The sequence below is a fragment of the Anguilla rostrata genome, chromosome 6 (genome assembly GCF_018555375.3).
Source record: "Anguilla rostrata isolate EN2019 chromosome 6, ASM1855537v3, whole genome shotgun sequence".
NCBI lineage: Eukaryota > Metazoa > Chordata > Actinopteri > Anguilliformes > Anguillidae > Anguilla > Anguilla rostrata.
Window position 1 is genome coordinate 8261230 of NC_057938.1, and position 15056 is coordinate 8276285.

Below are 15056 nucleotides of genomic sequence, written 5' to 3' on the forward strand. Positions count from 1 at the left end.
GCTCGTCTCTGTGCGTCTCCGCTCCTCTTAATTAACGGCTGGAGCGGCCGGCACGTGAGGCGGCGTCTCACGCACGCGCTCAGATGAAAGGGTGTGAATCCCCCCCCCCCCCTCGGGTTTTCGGGGGGAGGGTTGCGGCGTCTGTTTGGTCAGGCAGGCAGCCCGTGCGCTCGCATTAAAGCGCCGCGCCTCTCCCGTTTCGGCAGGACGCCAAGGCCCCCGGGAGCCCCGCCGCGCTCCGGGCCCCCCCCGCGGCCGCCTTCGATGACCTGGACATGGAGATGGAGGAGGAGGACGAGTTCCGCACGCGAGGTAGGTCGGTCGCCGTGGCGATTTTTGGGACGAGTGCTCTCTCCGTACCCTCTGTGCCTATTGGCTGGATACCCAGGAGGGTAGGGGGGTGTTATCCTCTTCACAAGCATTCGGAAAGTGCGGGATTAGCCAGGGTGAACTAACAGTTGTGTGGGAAAATAAATTCCAAATTAAACACAAGAATTATTGCTGCATACTATATACTGTGCTGATGAAGCCCCAACTGTGATTGGCTGCCTGAATTAATTGCCTTCCTCTGACACATAGATATTAGTCTGTCTCTAATATAATTATATTTTAATCTACACTCCTACCCTGCCTGCGGAATAATTTAATGTGCACACACTCTCGCGCTGCTAAGTGTTTACTCTCTCTCTCCCTGGTGTGCCCACAGTCCTGCTTTGAACCTCATTAGACTATATAAATGTTAGCGCGCTAGCTAGCGCTAGCGGTCTTTGTTTTGCTTGGGTCTGTGGAAACTTGCACTCCAGGTGCAGAAAGAAAATGGAGTCTCATGCGTTCACGGTGTGAAAGGTCAACCAGTATGATAATAGCGCGAGCCGTTGTGGCCGTGGCAACGACCGTTTCCATGGCGCGCTGGCCCCGCCCTGACGGCGTTTCTCTCCCCAGGCCTGACGGGACTGAAGAACATCGGGAACACGTGCTACATGAACGCAGCCCTGCAGGCCCTGTCCAACTGGTAAGAGCCGCGGCGGTGCGTCCTGACCCTCCCGCCACCTCTCCGCAGCCTTGGCTGTTTCTCCCTTCTCATTGGAGGGAGTTCTGGTGCGGTTACCCCGGCTTGCATCCTCTGATATCAGGGGGTGGCCTGTCATACAACTCCCGCCACAACTGTTTTCCATCATTGGCTTGGAAAGTGCCTTAAGCTCTGTGATTCCGGATGAGACCCCCCTGCTAACAAATCCAGCGATGTTGGTAATTTGAGTTTATCTGATGGCACAGAAGTAGTTGCTGATGAGGATAGTAAAGAGGAAGCGGATGGGGGGGGGCAGATAATGCTCTCTGGCTTCGGTTCAGCTCCGAGCCCTGCAGCATCCGCCAGGCTCGCTGGGCTAAAGGATGGCGTGAGCTCAGGCTGCGCTTTTACTGAGTTTCTCTCTCGGAGTCTCTTATTCCAGCTGCTCTCTGCTGTCAGCCATGTCAGCTAGTCGGTGTTATTGCAGGTGATACCCTCAGTCTCCTGGGCAAAGTAACTGTGGGCAGTCGCTGTGGCTAATGGGCCCAGTATCGTACCAGGAAGTGAGGATTAAAGTTGAGCGTGTATGTTTAATTGTGCCTGCAGGAATGTGTGTGTGCATTTCTGTGTGTGTACGCCGTGAGGGGCACAGAAAGGCCGCACTGGCTGAAATATTGGGTTTCTCTACCTGCTCTTCGAAGGGATTAAAAAGCAATTAATTTGAAGACCCTGCTTGTGGGCTTGGGGCGGTTCTTACTCCGGCTGGTTTTGCGGGCCCGTCTCATCGACTGTCTCTTGTGTCCCGCAGCCCACCCCTGACCCAGTTTTTCATAGACTGCGGGGGCCTGGTGCGGACGGACAAGAAGCCGGCCCTCTGCAAGAGCTATCAGAAGCTGGTGTCCGACCTCTGGCACAAGAACAGGTAGCTCTTCCCCTCGGTCACCATGGCGACACAATTAGCCGCAGCTGCGCTAATCCCCAGCTGAGTAGCAGACCGGGCCGTGTGCCTGTGATGTCCTCACCTTGCGGCTCATTACATCTCCAGCATCTAATGCACTCTGCGTTTTTTGTTGTCTTTCAGGCCCGGCTACGTCGTCCCCACAAATCTGTTCCAGGGCATAAAAGCGGTCAACCCGATGTTCCGCGGATACTCCCAGCAGGTTTGTCCCTTTCTCCCAGGACCCGTATGTGGTTACGGTCACGTCTTCGCTGTGCGCCTCCGATCTGGATTAAAAACCCGGGTCTGTTGTACCGGTGTTAATGGCTTTTTTCAGAAACTCGAGATCTTTTAAAATCTGAGAAGGACGAGAAGAAGCCCGACGCTCCTTCACTCCGGGCTCAGCCGGCCTGAAAGGCGCAGAATTGTCTTTCGTCGTTTGTCATTTAATCAATGCAGGCATGAAACCGCCCAGCCAGAAGATAAGACCTCTCGCTCGTGATTACCGGCTTACCGGGGTGAAAGAAAAGAACGCTTGGAACTTGTTTGATTGCATTGCGGCGCTCGCAAACCCACGTCCTTCCAAAAAAAAAGAGCCAGAAAGAGCAGCCCTTTGATGTGCATGCCGAGGCGTCCTGTCTTTCCTCCCTTCGGCGGTAATCGGGGGACTGCAGATGAGCTGGGGCCGAACAGGGCGGCCATTTAGGGCCGGGGTCCCTCAGAAAGCCCCTGTTTGTTCAGTCCCCCCGGCAGCCGGTGAATCTTAATTCGTCACGCCGCTGTCGCGCGGCGCTCCGCGGAATTAGCATTTCAATGAGAGGATTCGGCGCGGGCCGCGACGGCGGAAGCTTCCGGGCGGACTCGCGAGGCCGGCCTCCGCTAATCCCCCCCCCCGCAGTCACCCCTCCCTGCTCTCACGTATCCGTGACGAACGGAAAGACAGGAACGCGGTGAAACCGCGGGGACAGAACGCCGTGTTCTGGGCTCAGCTCTTTTGGGTTGCGTTTCTGAGGCTGCTTTTCTGATTGTGTTCAAACGCTCTTGTGCTGTGTTCGCAGGAGGCTTCGCATCGTGATGGGAATAGGTTAACGCACTGAGCTTGCAGTTATTTAACTGGGAATAAAACTCCAAACTCCAAGCCAAAACTTCTGATGAAAGTCTGCGCACAGGCATTCCTGGAAACACTCGTTTGATGTCATGCTCCAAAGTTATATTTATTACTAGACGAGCTGATGTAGCTCGTTGAAGGACGTGGGCTGTTGGAGTGTGTGTGTGTGTGTCTACGCACGTGTGTTCCCTGGGACAGGCGGTTTGGCATGTCTGGAAGGCTCAAATAGATCTAATTAAAGGCATGGATTGAATCTATGAAAAGCGCAGAATCTTGTGTTGTAACCTACAAAACTTGTTCTTTATTTTAGAGCGTCAGTTAACCATGCTCCTTCTGTATGGCCATCCACATTTAGTGTTATAGCTAGACCATGAACAGTGAAGCAGAATTGGCCTTGCACCTCTGCATTTACGGCCACCCTGGACCATTACCCAGGATAATTTGATTTAAAAAATAAATAAATAAATCTGAAACACTGATTTGTTGCAAGAGGTCTTTGTTGAACCTGGGCTGAAAGTGTAGTCTGATGCGCTGAACTCAATTACCCAGGATTCCCAGGAGTTCTTGCGCTGCCTGATGGACCAGCTGCACGAGGAACTGAAGGAGCCGGTGGTGGAGCCCGAAGACCATTCGCACGCCATCACCATCGACGACACCGTGGAGGACGACAAGAGCCAGTCGGACAACGACTTCCAGTCGTGCGAGTCGTGCGGCAGCAGCGACCGGGCGGACAGCGAGGCCCCGCGGGCCCAGGACGACGCCAACGAGGCGGACATGCTGATCCCGGACGAGGCCCAGGCCAACCGCGACTGGCAGAAGGAGAAGAACCTCATCAACAACCTGTACCGCGCCGGCTCCAACCAGGACCTGGACAAGGACATCGACACGGCCGCCGAGCCCACCCCCGTCATCAGCAGCCAGGGCGCCGTCAAGGTGCAGATCCAGAGCCGGCTGTCAGGTAACCAGGACCTCCTCATCTCCTTATATGGGCCTCTTCTTATATCGACACCATCTTGTGTGGCCTTCTTATACCCCAATCTCCATATATGGCCCTCTCCACGTCTCCTTATATGGCCCTGTCCACATCTCCTTGTATGGTTCTTATATCCACATCTTCTTATATGGCCCTTATACTATAGGGGCTGCACATCAAGGGAATTCAATATCCAGATCTTTGTTGTACATTATGTCTTGGAAATTGTAGCACATATTTTAGATTCTGATGGATAAGTGGGTTCTGATAGATTCTGGGGCACAAGTACACACATTGGTGAGAGGGGGTGGGGACTTTGCTGGGAGGTGTTTCGGGGTCACATCTTAATCAGTAGTCGTGCTTTTGTAGATCTGTATTATTTAAAGGCAGGTGCTGTGCCTTCATTTGGTACGTTGCCCGACCGTATGAATTATTAATGCCGGTTCCCTGCCGTTGAGGGGGTTGTTGGCACCAAACGTAGCTCTCCTCTCTCTGCCGTCCTTCTGCCAGACTGCTACCCCGACGTCCAGGTCACCAGCACCTCCAGGCCGCACAGCCCCACCCCCAACGACGGGATGATCTCCAAAATGTCCAGCAGCCCCCCCAAAACCGTCCCCAGCTGGCCCGGCATCAGCTCCTCTCACAAGAAAGGTACCGCGTCCCCCCCCCCCCCCCCCGCCCCATGGCACTGTGGCAGAGACTCCATGGTGAAAGGCGGGGGTGAAATTAAATTTAGTAGCCAGCGCCCCCGCCTTCGGTCTTTCACCGCTAATGGAGCGAGAAGCGACTCGAAGGGGAAGCGAAGGCCTGCGGCTGTCGGGACTTCACAGGAGCGTGCGAGCCTGGCGCCCCGCTCGAATATCCAATGTGCCGAAATGTAGCTCCGTACAGCCTGCCTCCTTGGGGTCCCTTTCAGGACTGACTGGGAAAGAGCGGATGGAAGAAGGGCGCCAGATTCCAGTCAAACTCATCGCATTCATTTAGGATATCTTACTGTGTACTGTGTGTGACTACTGTTCCTTAGTTTGGCATTACCACCTCTGTGGAATGTATTTTTTTGGTCCTCTTAGCCAGGAATACCCTTAAAAAAAAGAGATTTTATATATCTCACTAGTAAAAGATAGATAAAATAAATGCTAACAAGTTCACCGTCGGGGCTGGACATGAGTGGTCCAGAGGGGGGGTCTCTTAGCGTCGGATGCTAACGGCGCTCTCTGCCCTGTGCGACAGTGACCACGTTCGCACCGGCCAAGAACAAGGTGCAGAGGAGGTACCGCAGCGTGATCTCGGACCTGTTCGACGGCACCATCATCAGCTCCGTGCAGTGCCTGACGTGCGACCGGGTGAGGCCCCTTTCCCCCGCTCCGCCTCCGCGCAGACACGCAGGGGGCTTGTGGGAGGAAGCGCCCGCTCGCTGAATCTGTACTCTGCTCTGCTTCTTCCCCAGGACTCCGCACTCTTTTCCATAAATAATTGAATGCTTCAGTTTTTATTCTGTTGCTGCTGCACTGCGCATCCCTGTGCAGATCACAAAAAAAGCTTGTGAATGGATAATTGATTATGCAGTAAAATTATCCCAAGTGTGTGCATAGCCCTAAGATCTGTTATATTTTGACTGTAGTCAAGTGTGCGGTTAGTGTTGCAGTGCTGGGGGCTGCAGGTTCTGAGTCGTGATGGTGCCACAGTGCTGGGGGCTGACTGGTGTTGTGTTGCTCCTCCCCAGGTGTCCGTTACCCTGGAGACCTTCCAGGACATCTCGCTGCCCATCCCGGGCAAGGAGGACCTGGCCAAGCTGCACTCCTCCTCCCACCCGACCGCTCTGGTGAAGGCGGGGTCCTGCGGCGAGGCCTACGCCCCCCAGGGCTGGATCGCCTTCGTCATGGAGTACATCAAGAGGTGGGCCACCCTCCCCCCCGTCTGAGATTGTTTCCCGAGAACGCCCCCACCCACGGTTCCCCCCCATGCGATATGGAGGAAGTGCTCGATAAAACGTGACGCTAGGCTAGCGTTTCCCCTCCTGCACGTCGGGCGTGGTGAGACCGTCCAGTGGAGGTTCAGCCGTCACTGACCCTCCTCCCTCTTTGTTTCAGCTGGTTTTGGGGTCCTGTGGTCACACTGCAGGACTGCCTGGCTGCTTTCTTTGCCCGAGATGAGCTGAAGGGTGAGAAGATGCCTTCCCAGTCATTCGCTTCTTTACCTTTTCTGTTGGCTTTTTTTTGGCATTCCCAACACTGGCCTAAATATGTGAAATAGGTGCCGTGGCACTTTAATTGCTAATGCTCCTTTTGCTAATGGCTCCCATCTCTTAGAACTGTGTGGTTTGTTGTTCATCATTAGAACCAGGCTCTGGGTGAAATGGTGCGGTGACCACAGTAATGGATTTCCTATTACAAAGATTATTAACTCGGAGGCTCGATCAAGACATAATTCACAAGAAACCATTTTAAATGAGTTAATTTAAATAACAATAAAAAAGTGATGTAGTTGCATGTTATGGTACACTTCTCTTTAATGAAAACTTGGACAGAAATGATCAAATCTTCTTAACATGTCGGAGGTGTGATGGAATGTTGTGAACGTGACTGAATTGCTTGTGTCTTTGTGTTTCACAGGGGATAACATGTACAGCTGTGAGAAATGCAAGAAGTAAGTGTTTATCTTAAATAAAACATTTTTTAATCCCCATTGAGGAAATTCATCTCACCACCAGCAGTAGGGTTGCACAAGATTCTCACCAAATTCAATTTGTTCTCAGAGTCCTTTTAGATACCCTTTTTAGTGCATTTTTTTAACTGTATGACTTTTTTTTATTATTTAAATGCATTTTTTTAATGCAAGACGTGAGCATATTAAGTTCCGTTAAGCTTCTTGATCTTTAACTTTAATTCTGACTGAAGACCTTGGGGTGACATTTCACAGTCCAGATTAATTGATTTCTCCCCGATGTATTTGCTGGTTGGCTCGATCTATTTGCCAAGATAAAGGGGGAGAAAGCATATTTTATACTAATCCTTTAAATTTTCTAGCATTCTACTGTCTGATAATGGGAATAGTGCATAGACATTGCTGTATGTATATGTAACATGTTTTCTGTGTGCCCTTTGTCTCGGGGTAAAAGTGAATTGTGACGTAACATCACATTTTAAGTAAATGGCCTTACGCTTGTTTTCTCCTAGGTTGCGGAATGGAGTTAAGTTCTGCAAAGTGCAGTCCCTCCCAGAGGTGAGCCCTTTGTTGCTCGGCCATTATCTCCCCCCCCCCTCCCTCACAGAGAAAGCTAAGCTCTCCATGCTTACATCCTGAGCTTTGTAAAATAGCTGTTAAACGCGCATCATTGCTATTCCATCCTCTGCCGGCTCTTGAAATTGCATTACACGCTTCCTGTAATCATGTTAGTCCCATGCTCCTTCTCTCTCTCTCTCTCTCTCCACCCCCCCAGATCCTCTGCATTCACTTGAAGAGGTTCAGGCACGAGCTCATGTTCTCCACCAAGATCGGCACCCACGTCTCCTTCCCCCTGAGCGGCCTCGACCTGCAGCCCTTCCTGGCCAAGGATAGCTCCGCCCAGACCACCAGCTACGACCTGCTGTCCGTCATCTGTCACCATGGCACCGCCAGCAGTAAGTCTTGCGCTTTCAGGGAAGGAATTAATATGACGGATGTGCTTGAAAGGCTTATTCAAATGTCAGTTGTTTTTACGCCTGTATATTTCAGTATGATACAGAGTAAAGGGTAAGACTGTTATGTGTTTCAAAGAGATATTGCACACAGTCATTTTTTTTTTCCTCGGTTGGTGGTTGTGATATACTGCTCCCATGATTCCTCACCAGTAGTCACATGGCAAGCCTATAAAATAAGTCCGTTGTGTCCCTAGCAAGTCCAGTTATGCTCTTTGTCCCCATTTACGCCTGGCTGTTTTATGTGTCTTCAGCCTCTGGGATAGGAATTATGCACATGACAGTGCAGGTGTAAATGCTCCCAAGATGCATTGGGAACAGATTCAGATCCATTAAACTACTTCAGGAGGTGGTCTGACACGTTTGAGACAGATGTTATACCATTGTGAATGCATGTGCACACGACAACCAGAGCTCCTCCCAGAGCATAACGTCACACTGACCATCCCCCGAGGCGGAACACGCGTAGCTTCACAATCAAAACCCAGAGGCGGAGCAAAACAGGAAGTTGGTTGTCAGGGTTTCTCTTTTTATGCGCATAATAGCAGTCAGATTTCAATCTGGCTAACCGGAGATGCATCTTACCACAAATGTAAATGCAATGTGGTTAAATCTTACTCTGATAAAATCTAGATACAAGTCGAATGAAACGACCAAGTGTGAATGGGGTGATTTATTTCTTTTCAGTTAATGCATATTTGAATGTGGAACAGAGCATTTTCAGTTGAGAAATTGACATAAACTGTGTACAGTGAGTCAAACATATTTGGGCAGGTCAGGATTCTGCGGGCATTGTTTGGGCAAGCCTGTCTATTTGTTGTAGATACGCTGGCCTTGCTGACTTCCTGAAAAGGAAGCTTCCAGAAGGTCTCAAAATAGCCCCTGTAATTTGTCCGGGTTTCGAAGGATGACTCCATAAACCGTGGCAGATTCCGGGCGCTCACCGCGGTTCGTGTCCCTGTCTACCGCAGGCGGCCATTACATCGCGTACTGCAGGAACGACCTCAACAACCTGTGGTACGAGTTTGATGACCAGAGCGTGACCGAGGTGCCCGAGTCCTGCGTTCAGAATGCAGAGGCCTACGTTCTCTTCTACAAGTAAGAGGGCTTCTGTTGAGGTATTTACCATACATGTACACGTGTAGCACGCTCACTAGTTTCCTGTTGTTCCAGTAAAAAAAACCCATAGGTTGCTCTGAATGGAGAGACCTGCAATTCATGCATCAGATTACATTTTGGCATTTAGCAGATTGTTATCCAGACATTGTTATCCATTTTTTAACATGCAGTCCATTCATTCAGCTGGATGTTACTGAAGCAACTTGGGTTGAGCACCATGCTTAATGGCACAACGCCCCCAGCTGGGAATCAAACCCACAACCTTTGCATTACCAGCCCAAGTCCCTTAACCGCTACAGCATTATGGCGAGCGGGGGGTGAGTGACGTCTCTCGTGCCGCGTGCAGGAAGAGCAAGGAGGACGCTCAGAAGGAGAGGCGCCGGGTCTCCAGCCTGCTCAACATGATGGAGCCCAGCCTGCTGCAGTTCTACATCTCCCGCCAGTGGCTCAACAAGTTCAAGACCTTCGCCGAGCCCGGCCCCATCTCCAACCACGACTTCCTGTGCCCTCACGGAGGTGGGGGCTCTCTTCCATGCTTCCCCTGGCTAGATCCTACATTATTTTTTTATAATATGTTTTTTTGGGCTTTTTTCAGCTTTTATTTGGATAGAACAGTGTAGAGAGACAGGAAGAACTAGGAGGAGAGAAAGGGAGAGACATGCGACAAAGGTCGGCAGTCGGACTCGAACCGCCGACGTCGCAGCTCGCAATGAGCATGTGGAAAACGCTCTATGGGCTACGCCACTGGAGGCCCCCACTAAATCCTGTATTTACTCTGAGGCGGGAAATCAGCTGTGCAGTAGGACGTATAGCTGACCCTTCTCAGTGATAATTTTGTTCTGTGAAATACCTACCAACCCCCAGAGTTCCTCTATTTTCTGCAGGTGTAATACTTGTAGACCAAATAATGACTAATAAAAAAACAGTGGTGTCCAAAATGGTGGTATGGTTCAGCACCTAAGTTCATGTCTGACATGCTTCAAAGGTATGAACCCACCAGGTCCCTTAGATCCTCTGGTACCGGCCTTCTGGTTGTAACAGGAGTGAGGACTAAAAAGGCTGGGGAGGCAGCTTTTAGCTTCTGTGCCCCCAGCCGTTGGAACACCCTGCCAGAGGATCTGAGGAACACAGAAACAGTAAATGGTTTTAAAAGGAAATTAGCATGGCCTTTACCTAGAATGCTGTTGTATCTCAATTTATACTACATTTATCTCAAATTAGTGTTCATCTCTCTGCCGCCCCCGATTTTTAAATTTTTATGCCTCCGCGACGGTGCAGCCGTGGCCGGAGGCATTATGTTTTTGGGTTGTCCGTCCGTCCGTCCCGATTCTCGTGAACGCGATATCTCAGGAACGCCTTGAGGGAATTTCTTCAAATTTAGCACAAACGTCCACTTGGACTCAAGGATGAACTGATTAGATTTTGGTGGGCAAAGGTCAAAGGTCAAGGTCACTGTGACCTCACAAAACACGTTTTTGGCCATAACTCAAGAATTCATACGCTAATTATGGCAAAGTTTCACACAAATGTCTAATAGGATTAAATGATGAAGTGATGACATTTTATATCCAAACTAGCTACTGGTTGGCGGAGGCATACAACCGCGAGGCAGTATTTCTAGTTAAATTTTATTTTATTTTATTTTATTTTATTTAGCTCTTTCGGTATCATGTTTTTGGTATCTCTTTGTACCATTTGTACTGTTTTCTATTTTTTCCTCTGTAATATTTTGATTGAAAATGACTGTTAGCCATATTAAATACACTGTAATGTGTACTACAGGTGCAACAGGCAAACAGTCTTGACTAATGTGAATTACAGTGTTAATGTGCGACCCATTATGCCGTCAGGTGTCCCACCACACAAAGCCGCGTACATCGACGACCTGGTGCTGATGCTCCCGCAGAACGTGTGGGACCACCTGTACAGCAGGTAGGACGCCCGTGCGCCATCGCTCCACAGACACGTTCACGAAACGCTCAGCGCGTCTGGAGTCGCGATACTAACGGCCAGCCCGTTGGCCTGTCGCCCGTCAGGTACGGCGGAGGGCCGGCTGTCAATCATCTCTACATTTGTCACACCTGCCAGACGGAGATCGAGAAGCTGGAGAAGAGACGGAAGGTGGAGCTGGACATGTTTGTTCGGGTATGGCCTCTTTTTGATAACCTTATATCCCAACCAATTTACCATGGTTTATTTTAGCCTGTGACTGTTGCATTGCCTTTCCATCAAAGAAACGGTTTACCAACCTTACTGATGCACAGGTGATACTCAATCTGCTGTGATGAAAGTGCATTCCATTTATTACAAACTTGGGTCAAATAATTATTTACTACTTTAACCCTTCATACACCTGCACAATTCATCCATCTGTTTTCATCAACATTCAGAACAAAAAGTTATTCTTTTATGCGCGCAGGTTAGTATAATTTATTTTTTTGAAAATTTTCTGAGATCTTAAGGACTGATTTTCAATTTTTCCGGCATCTTAAGAGTTCGAAGTGTTTCAACCTCGTATTTGACCCAGGTCTGGTTCATGAACAGCAGTGTCAGGCACGGCTCGGGGTCTGTGGAAATACGGGGAACAGAAACGCGAGAGTGAGTGAGAGATGAGGAGGTCTCCCTCCATTTGAAACGCATCGATCTGCTGGGCTGGTGCCCTCCCGACAGCTTCCCTCCCCGCACTTCCATCACCAGAGATCAGAAGTTTGCCCAGAGAAAATGAAGCACATCACTAATTCATAGGAACAGATGTAGCAGCTCTGTTCGGCTTGGCCAGATCGTCTGGGAAACGGACAGGGGGGAGAGGTGTGGAGAGACCCCCCGGGGACGATCCAGCAGATCGCTTTTTTTCTTACCGCCGGCAGATCCTAGACCTTACCTGGCATCTGATGCTCCCCTAGGCAGGTGCCATAGTCCTCGTGAGTGACGCGAACGTGGTTTAACCGCTCCCTCTCCGTCCGCAGCTGAACAAGGCCTTCCAGGAGGAGGAGTCCCCAGCGGTCATCTACTGCATCAGCATGCAGTGGTTCCGCGAGTGGGAGGCCTTCGTCAAGGGCAAGGACAACGGTGGGTTCCCCAAACCGAGTCCCAATCCCCGCACCATTCACCCCGCCCTTTGCGCCATAGGGAAAGTCCTCTCCAGTGTGTAATTCTCACATCCACTGCACCTGACTATAAATAGAAGGGTCAATCATTGACAGGCCCCCTGCATAATGCGTACACACGCCACCTTTCAGCTCTTTGCTTCGTCCCAGTTATTATACTCAGGGAACAAACATGCCTTTATTATTCCTCTATGCTGAACACATTTTCTTTTGGGAGAAGTAAAGGAAGGTTCCTGGATTCAAGTTGAGAAACGACTGCTAAAACCGGAGTTATTTCTGCACTGGCAATCCTTAACAGATTTTTCAATGCAAATCGAAAACCAACACAAATTATTACACAGTCCACTCACAGGTAGCTTTCGATAAGGGTTAAATGTGGTTGTAAATACTATGTAATAACTATGGCTGTATTTCACTTGGTAAACTTGTCTTGAAGATCCCCCTGGACCAATTGATAACACGAAGATTGCGATCAACAAGAACGGGCATCTGACGCTCAAACAAGGTAACGGCTGAGCTGCTGAACTGTTTGCTGCAGTTGTTATCAGAGCACTTGCGTGGTTATTATTTAAAGCAGATTTATTTTTATGACTGCAGTGTTTAGTCAGGCATACTGCAAATTTTACAACCAGAGGTGACTACAATTCCCATAAATCATCTGGTGCTGGGAGGCTCATGTTGTTAACGACCTGTTCTACTGCTTGGACGGGCCTCATGGTCTGGTTTAGAATCCAGACCATGCTGGTCCCGACTGCGGCTGAAGGCACGTTTGGATCTAGTGTCACCCAGATACGGGAGCGTGTCAGTTCCCCCCGTTTCGCTGCTCATGATGGCGTCTTCCTCTGACTCATCTCTCTGCGAGACTGACTTGCCAATGGTGGTGTGGTAAGGAGCGGTGCTTGGCACGGCATGCTTCAGAGGAGGGCTATAAAAAAATCTGGTATTGTCTATAGATTAGCAGTCTTGGGAATTCTTAACAGAGCTTCATCCTTCTTTAGACAGCAGCATCATCCTCTGCCAATCGCATGTGCCGCTCAGTCAAAGAAAATGATGCTGTTAATGATGCCTACAACAGGACTGTCTCTGTGACAACAGCACCAGAAGAATCCTTAGCGTTCCGGTCAGCTGGAAGGTAAGCCAGCCAGAGGCTGGATGGTTCACTGACCTCTTCTCCCCTCGCTGACCCAACAGGGGCGGATTCGGGACAGATCTCCGAGGAAACGTGGAACTTTTTGCATTCGATCCACGGGGGCGGCCCGGTGGTGACCGTTCGCCCCAGCGTCGGGCACCAGGAACCGGAGGCCTCCCAGGCAGAAGAGAAGGTGGAGGTGGAGACCCGCTCGATTTAAGGCCCTACCCCCAGCTGAAAATAAGAACGGATTCCCTTTTATTTTGCACTTGACTATTTATAATGCATCTGAGCAACAAGTACCCACCCTCACAGTTTAAATGGCACAGTTTTGACAACTGATGGAAGGCATAAAACAGATCACACATGAAGAACTTTGTACATATATTAAATTTGTGTTGACTGAGGACCACAAAAAATGTCCCATGAATTTTATTTTCTTGCGTGCAGCTGAAGATGTTACTGAAAGAGGTGTTGTTCTTTTGCTGACCAAAATGGAGCAAATGTCAACATGTGTAATTACAGAACATATTAAAGAATAACAATACATGTTAGACATTGTAGGGGTGATCATCATACCCATTCAATAAAATTGTCCTTGTGAATGGTTAAAAAACCTGTTGTTTTTCTCAACAATGTCTCAAACTCAAAAGGTTATCAAGGGATATTAAGTACTAGGTAGTCTCAGGAAGGGTTCTTATTTTGCACTGTACTGTAGACTTAAAAGCAGCATGCTCACAAGACTGATGCCTGATTCACTTTTGAATGTACCAGTACTAAAAAAAAAAAAAAAGTTTGTTGAGTCCCTCCGTTCGTTCTGTTATTTATCCCAGAAGGGTGAGATTTAATATGTTGTTTATAGATTTTTTTTTGTAGGAATGTTTGGCAACCAGTGAACCTATGGAAAGCATGCTTAGAAGGAAGCTGTACACACGTGAGAGAGGTGAATTTAAACAGGACCCTTACTTCCAGGATTTAGTGGGTCTTACACTGATTTGCATGTAAATGCAGCTAGCTTACAAAATGTACTCCTCAGCAAACGTGTAACTGTCTTGTCTGTGAAACTATATGTATGTTATACATAATGACCTGTCCAGATACAACCAATTTCATCATTGCTATCAAGTTAAGGCATTTTATGTATATGGGCATGATGTCTCTTCAGTGTTCAGAGGTGGTAAAGACAATGTGATGAATGTTATAACTGTAATGGGAAAAAAACGCAAGTGAATGCTTCATAAATGATAAGTACAATTTGTTCTGTTTTAGCTGGCTGACACTGTTAAACCTTAACCAGATCTGAAAATGTTTTTTTAAGTGTGACCAAACAAAATTAATATGCTTTTTTCAAATAATTGTATACCTGAAATCTCAGTTGAATCCTGGAATACCTTGTGCAAGTATGAGGTGTGATGACTCTTCTGTTGCAAATAAATTACTGGAACCATCTAAGCCGACTGTCACTAATATTCACAATATGTTGATTGAGTGTGTCGATGCTTGTTCACATTTCCATAGAGCTTTACAGCCATGATGTAGCTGTAATTGATGTGGCACTATGCTCAGACTGAATACTGTTTATCCACAAGCTCATATTTAACCAGTGGGAGCACTGCCTTATCTTGCCTGCCATATATATTTAATGGAATAGAGAGCATCTCGGGTCTGTCATGTGACTTTGGTTATGCTGTATAAGATTGTGACTGATTGCAGGCAGTTTTCGTGTGACTTCGTTGAAAATGGGTCGTCAGACTTGTTTCTGTGGCACCATCTAAGCTGTAGTTCTCTGCTTTCTGTCAGGCCTGGAATTTGTTTGTCAAAGGATTTATGGTCAGAAACAGAAATACATATGTAAGATTGTACTCCTGTGTCTTCAGTGCCAAACATGCATTAGACAATGCTTTGAGTGTTTGTCTTCTGAGGAATTTGTTTAACAGAATCAACCGCATTAATTGGGTAAATAAAATAAAACCGCTATTCCTGCAAGCAGATATCAA

General features: G+C 48.6%; 1 protein-coding gene across 2 annotated transcripts in view; it reads left to right on the plus strand.

Annotated features, from left to right (window-relative positions):
• usp33 (ubiquitin specific peptidase 33) overlaps positions 1-14511 on the plus strand; it is a 28376-nt gene extending 13865 nt beyond the window's left edge. For both annotated transcript variants that reach the window (XM_064338153.1, XM_064338154.1), the window contains exons 6-24: positions 207-312; positions 943-1012; positions 1818-1931; positions 2091-2169; positions 3604-4012; positions 4538-4678; positions 5258-5370; positions 5751-5923; positions 6118-6188; positions 6640-6673; positions 7204-7249; positions 7467-7647; positions 8676-8802; positions 9170-9339; positions 10674-10755; positions 10860-10968; positions 11790-11892; positions 12367-12435; positions 13122-14511. In XM_064338153.1, the coding sequence (XP_064194223.1) occupies positions 207-312; positions 943-1012; positions 1818-1931; positions 2091-2169; positions 3604-4012; positions 4538-4678; positions 5258-5370; positions 5751-5923; positions 6118-6188; positions 6640-6673; positions 7204-7249; positions 7467-7647; positions 8676-8802; positions 9170-9339; positions 10674-10755; positions 10860-10968; positions 11790-11892; positions 12367-12435; positions 13122-13279 (2355 nt within the window). In that variant the 3' untranslated portion in view covers positions 13280-14511. The remainder of the gene's footprint in view (positions 1-206; positions 313-942; positions 1013-1817; positions 1932-2090; positions 2170-3603; positions 4013-4537; positions 4679-5257; positions 5371-5750; positions 5924-6117; positions 6189-6639; positions 6674-7203; positions 7250-7466; positions 7648-8675; positions 8803-9169; positions 9340-10673; positions 10756-10859; positions 10969-11789; positions 11893-12366; positions 12436-13121) is intronic.
• Positions 14512-15056: the final 545 nt, after the last annotated feature.